This window comes from Lucilia sericata, unplaced genomic scaffold, assembly GCF_015586225.1.
Source record: "Lucilia sericata isolate MDLA Ls3-8-SP2 unplaced genomic scaffold, ASM1558622v1 Contig006473F_arrow, whole genome shotgun sequence".
Classification (NCBI taxonomy): Eukaryota; Metazoa; Arthropoda; class Insecta; order Diptera; family Calliphoridae; genus Lucilia; species Lucilia sericata.
This window is the reverse complement of record NW_023997764.1, coordinates 3,559-9,715: the sequence shown is the minus strand read 5'-3', so window position 1 is coordinate 9,715 and position 6,157 is coordinate 3,559. Positions and strand designations below refer to the sequence as shown.

Here is a 6,157-nt window from a genome sequence, read left to right as displayed (position 1 = left end):
ATTTTAATTACTTTTTGTACACAGCTAGAAATTGTTAATGGAATATTTAAAATTTCAAAATATACATGCTGAGGAAAGAAAGAGTATTATAAAGTTTTTTTAGAGATTTTTTTTAATTCGCAACTAGAACTGAACTAGAACTGAACTAGAACTGAGAACTGAACTAGAACTGAACTAGAACTGAACTAGAACTGAACTAGAACTGAACTAGAACTGAACTAGAACTGAACTAGAACTGAACTAGAACTGAACTAGAACTGAACTAGAACTGAACTAGAACTGAACTAGAACTGAACTAGAACTGAACTAGAACTGAACTAGAACTGAACTAGAACTGAACTAGAACTGAACTAGAACTGAACTAGAACTGAACTAGAACTGAACTAGAACTGAACTAGAACTGAACTAGAACTGAACTAGAACTGAACTAGAACTGAACTAGAACTGAACTAGAACTGAACTAGAACTGAACTAGAACTGAACTAGAACTGAACTAGAACTGAACTAGAACTGAACTAGAACTGAACTAGAACTGAACTAGAACTGAACTAGAACTGAACTAGAACTGAACTAGAACTGAACTAGAACTGAACTAGAACTGAACTAGAACTGAACTAGAACTGAACTAGAACTGAACTAGAACTGAACTAGAACTGAACTAGAACTGAACTAGAACTGAACTAGAACTGAACTAGAACTGAACTAGAACTGAACTACAAAACCAAAAAATATGTTTTAGACAAAAAAAAACTATTTTGATTATAATTAAACTAATATAAGCACTTCTGACACAACCTTACTAATTCTTCCACCATGTGGGCAGAAAATCGAAATGAAAACAAATATGCAGAATAAACTTATTCGAAATGCTAAAGCTAACAAGAAAATATAAAATAATATTTATAAATATTTGCATTATATGAAGATGTGTTGTGACTTTCCATAGAAATCGCATTTTGTTAAACAAAAATTTTAACATGTACGAAATTTTATAAATCTCTTTAAAGTATTTTAATTTTAAATATTTGTTTTTTCTTAATATTTCTAGGAAACTCATGCATGTCTACATGTTCGAAGGATTATCCAGCTAAATATACCAAATAGCAATGACAAAAAGAGAAATATTAAACAATTGAACAAATATAACAAACGAACGTAAAAACAAAAACAACGAAATTTTTAAATTGGAAAATATTATCGAAAATTGCTTATTTTTGTACAAGAGTAGTGTGTCAGTGTATCATCCTTATTTGTGACAACAGAAATAAAACCACACGAATGAAACCCTCATTTCGATGGGAACAAGTTGATCGTTTTTTAAGTTTTTTCATTTGTGCAACGAATACAACAACAGCTGCAACAATAACCACACAATGGATAAACAGGGTACGAGTATCAAATCAAAGTTTAAGTCTTCTCTTTGCCCAAAATTTGAAAACAAAACTAAGAGACAAAAACCACCCAGACAACAAACAATATGCCCACCTATACAAAAACCCAAACCACAACTATCATATCAAAAACCCACCATTGGGGTGGCAATACTTAAATGCATTATTAGTTGGTCCTCATTCCAAAGATCAAGATTTTTGTATGAAATATTTAAATTAAGAATTTGCGCGATTTCATCAGTGCTTTTGAGTCTGATGTCTCTAGTCAAGGCCCATTCGTCTACGTTGGCAACCAAATGTGGAAGTCTTGAAACATGATTTGGTAGTATGCCTGCCTGATATTTATACAAATTCATGCACTAAATATGTAAATTCTTCATTAAATGGCTTAATTGAGTTAAATGAAAGGTAAATCATAAGCAATGAAAACAAAGATTTGATTGTAATCAAAATCACTTATATTTCTAAAATTAGCATTTATCCTGCTCTTAAGGGCTTTCGCGGATCATATGACTACAAGATGATTGCTCGCATTAATCCGTTTTGGTTGACTTTTGAACCACCAAGCGATACATCGTATTATATAATGGGGACCTTGTACACGATTATATTCGTGTTTGGTGTAACCGGCAATGGATTGGTTATCTATATGTTTGCTAGGTAAGTTGAGATTATACTCTAAGATCCCTAATAATATGTCAAGGATTCGAAAGGTTTCCTTTAGATCTTGTTCAATTACTAGTTCTATTCTAGTTCAGTTCTAGTTCAGTTCTAGTTCAGTTCTAGTTCAGTTCTAGTTCAGTTCTAGTTCAGTTCTAGTTCAGTTCTAGTTCAGTTCTAGTTCAGTTCTAGTTCAGTTCTAGTTCAGTTCTAGTTCCGTTCTAGTTCAGTTCTAGTTCAGTTCTAGTTCAGTTCTAGTTCAGTTCTAGTTCAGTTCAAGTTCAGTTCTAGTTCAGTTCTAGTTCTAGTTCCGTTCCAGTTCAGTTCTAGTTTAGTTCTAGTTCAGTTCTAGTTCAGTTCTAGTTCAGTTCTAGTTCAGTTCTAGTTCAGTTCTAGTTCAGTTCTAGTTCAGTTCTAGTTCAGTTCTAGTTCAGTTCTAGTTCAGTTCTAGTTCAGTTCTAGTTCAGTTCTAGTTCAGTTCTAGTTCAGTTCTAGTTCAGTTCTAGTTCAGTTCTAGTTCAGTTCTAGTTCAGTTCTAGTTCAGTTCTAGTTCAGTTCTAGTTCAGTTCTAGTTCAGTTCTAGTTCAGTTCTAGTTCAGTTCTAGTTCAGTTCTAGTTCAGTTCTAGTTCAGTTCTAGTTCAGTTCTAGTTCAGTTTCTAGTTCAGTTCTAGTTCAGTTCTAGTTCAGTCTAGTTTCTAGTTCAGTTCTAGTTCAGTTCTAGTTCAGTCTAGTTCAGTTCTAGTTCAGTTCTAGTTCAGTTTCTAGTTCAGTTCTATTCAGTTCTAGTTCAGTTCTAGTTCAGTGTCTAGTTCAGTTTCTAGTTCAGTTCTAGTTCAGTTCTAGTTCAGTTCTAGTTCAGTTTCTAGTTCAGTTCGAGTTCAGTTCTAGTTCAGTTCTAGTTAAGTTCTAGTTCAGTCTAGTTCAGTTCTAGTTCAGGTCTAGTTCAGTTCTAGTTCAGTTCTAGTTCAGTTCTAGTTCAGTTCTAGTTCAGTTCTAGTTCAAGTTCTAGTTCAGTTCTAGTTCAGTTCTAGTTACGTTCTAGTTCAGTTCTAGTTCAGTTCTTGTTCAGTTCTAGTTCATTTCTAGTTCAGTTCTAGTTCAGTTTAGTTCAGTTTCTAGTTCAGTTCTAGTTCAGTTCTAGTCAGTTCTAGTTCAAGTTCTTCTAGTTCAGTTCTAGTTCAGTTCTAGTTCAGTTCTAGTTTAGTTCTAGTTCAGTTCTAGTTCAGTTCTAGTTCAGTTCTAGTTCAGTTCTAGTTCAGTTCTAGTTCAGTTCTAGTTCAGTTCTAGTTCAGTTCTAGTTCAGTTCTAGTTCAGTTCTAGTTCAGTTCTAGTTCAGTTCTAGTTCAGTTCTAGTTCAGTTCTAGTTCAGTTCTAGTTCAGTTCTAGTTCAGTTCTAGTTCAGTTCTAGTTCAGTTCTAGTTCAGTTCTAGTTCAGTTCTAGTTCAGTTCTAGTTCAGTTCTAGTTCAGTTCTAGTTCAGTTCTAGTTCAGTTCTAGTTCAGTTCTAGTTCAGTTCTAGTTCAGTTCTAGTTCAGTTCTAGTTCAGTTCTAGTTCAGTTCTAGTTCAGTTCTAGTTCACTTCTAGTTCAGTTCTAGTTCAGTTCTAGTTCTATATTCGAGTTCAGTTCTTAGATTTTAAATTTTATATTTCAGATGCAAAGCATTACGGACCACTTCCAATATATTAGTTTTCAACTTGTCTCTAAGTGATTTAATGATTGTCATCAAGTGTCCTGTTGCAATTTATAATAATTTTATGCGTGGACCTGCCCTAGGAGATTGGGGTAAATAATTTTTATATATTCCCTATAATATTTTGAGAAACTAATTGAGACAATACTTCATTTTTACTTTCAGGTTGCCGTTTATATGCATTTGCCGGCGGATTTAGTGGCACAGCCTCTATTTGCCTATTGACTGTCATCTCTGTAGATCGTTATAGTGTCGTAGTAAATCCTTTAAGTCCTATGCGTTTTAATTATCAATCAAAATATTATTATTTCTTGTACTAATAGCCTGGCTAGAAGCTTTTTTCTTCTCTGTTATACCGCTACTCGAAGTGGGTCTATCGGTTTATGTGCCCGAGGGTTATTTAACCACCTGTTCCTTTGACTATTTGGACAAAACCATGCCAGCACGGGTGTTTATGTTCTTATTCTTCTTCTTTGCCTGGTGTATACCGTTGATGATTATATTCTATTGTTATTTTCATATCCTGCGAGCCGTGTTTAAATCCAAGAAAATACAATGTAGTCACAACAAACAAAAAGTTGAAGAACGTTTAGCATTCATTGTATTGCTTATTATTGGTTTATGGTTTTTGGCTTGGACTCCTTACTCCATAGTTGCTATGGCAGGGGTTTTTGGCATGGAGGAATATTGACACCCGATCGTTCCATGATTCCGGCCTTGTTTTGTAAAACAGCTGCCTGTCTGAATCCGTTTCTCTATACAATTTCTCATAAGAGATTTCGCAATGAATTGCAACGTTTGTTCTGCAAACGTAAACCAATTTATCAATATTCTATGACACGTTCTTCCTATGTTACTCGCTCGACCAGACGTAATCGCATTGATCCGGCGGTGTTGGATAATACAAATGCTAAACAATTGGAAAAATATCGTAATAATTTAAAATCAAAAATATCTATAGATAATGCCACTATTGGTGGTGTAGTCAATTGTAGTCTTTATGGCGCTAGTGAGGCAGCAGCAGATATTTTCCATAAACGAAAACGTCACAAGAAATCTTCAAATTTTGGGAAGAAACAAATAAGTCCGGAATTGTCTTCGGAAGAACCTGGTATTTTTGTTCTAGAACTAGGCGATTACAAAACTCCCAAGACACAACCCTCATTAGAGACTAACTTTTAAAGGAGTAGTTCAGTTTTAGTTCAGTTCTAGTTCAGTTCTAGTTCAGTTCTAGTTCAGTTCTAGTTCAGTTCTAGTTCAGTTCTAGTTCAGTTCTAGTTCAGTTCTAGTTCAGTTCTAGTTCAGTTCTAGTTCAGTTCCAGTTCAGTTCTAGTTCAGTTCAAGTCCTAGTTCAGTTCTAGTTCAGTTCTAATTCAGTTCTAGTCCAGTTCTAGTTCAGTTTTTTGCAGTTCTAGTTCAGTTCTATTGCAGTTCTAGTTCAGTTCTTTTTCAGTTCTAGTACCAAAATAATACTCATTATCCAGCCAAATATTTGTAGTAGAATACTGTAGAAACGTATATTTTCGAATACGCTAAATATTGACATATTTATTTGACTTTTCCATATCGAATTTAATTTCAAATGTTAACATATTAAGGAGTGCTTAAGAGTTTATTTAGTAGATCTAAGAAGTTAAATACGAGAGAGCTTTAAATTTTGTAATAAAAAGTTTATAAACAATTATAAAATAACAACTAAAATTCTAGAATTATTAACTTAAATATTGTAAATGTAAATAAATGTATAAATAGCCGTAAAGTACAATGTTAAATTTAGTTACAACTGTTTGTTTTTAAGAAAAATACCACAATATTATCCATATTATCCGAGTTAGACGAATCCGTTTATGTGCTTGAAAGAAGTCGCAAGATTTTTTTATAAGTATATTTCCGATTAATTAAAACTCACAACATCGATTTTGCTCTGAGAGTTTACTACATATTAATTGACTTTTATCAATATCCAAATATATCCTTTATGTTTTGCTTTAAATGTAAGCAACTTTATTAGAACAATTGCATTTTGCACACAAATTTTGTTAATTTTTTATTTATTATTAAGTTCTTTTAAAACAATGTAGTTTTTACAAAACCAATAAACAAAAAGTAATTTTTTATATGGTAATAATGAATGTGATAAAAAAAAAAACAATTTACATATTTACAATGTAAATAAGTTAATGTTTCCTTTCAAACTAAAATTTAGAAAAGTTTTTCAGAACAAAGGATTATGAGCGATTTTATAAGTGTGCTTTTCAGTTATATGTAAGAAAAATAGATTTATAATCAAAATAAAATAAGCACAAAAAACTTGTATAATAAAGTGTAGTTTTGGAATCGAATACATTAACAGGTAAGATCAAAAACCATATTATTCTCTTTAATCTAAAATTACGAAATAAATGAAAATTACA

The 6,157-nt window shown here is 32.5% G+C and overlaps 1 protein-coding gene across 1 annotated transcript; it reads left to right on the top strand.

Annotated features, from left to right (window-relative positions):
- The first annotated feature begins 1,572 nt into the window (after positions 1-1,572).
- LOC119615636 (opsin, ultraviolet-sensitive-like) lies at positions 1,573-4,943 on the top strand. The gene is given in 6 exon segments (XM_037971645.1): positions 1,573-1,799; positions 1,866-2,051; positions 3,705-3,835; positions 3,909-4,042; positions 4,045-4,426; positions 4,429-4,943. Coding segments are annotated over 5 exon segments (1,284 nt in total). The 5' UTR covers positions 1,573-1,799; positions 1,866-1,911; the 3' UTR covers positions 4,926-4,943.
- Positions 4,944-6,157: the final 1,214 nt, after the last annotated feature.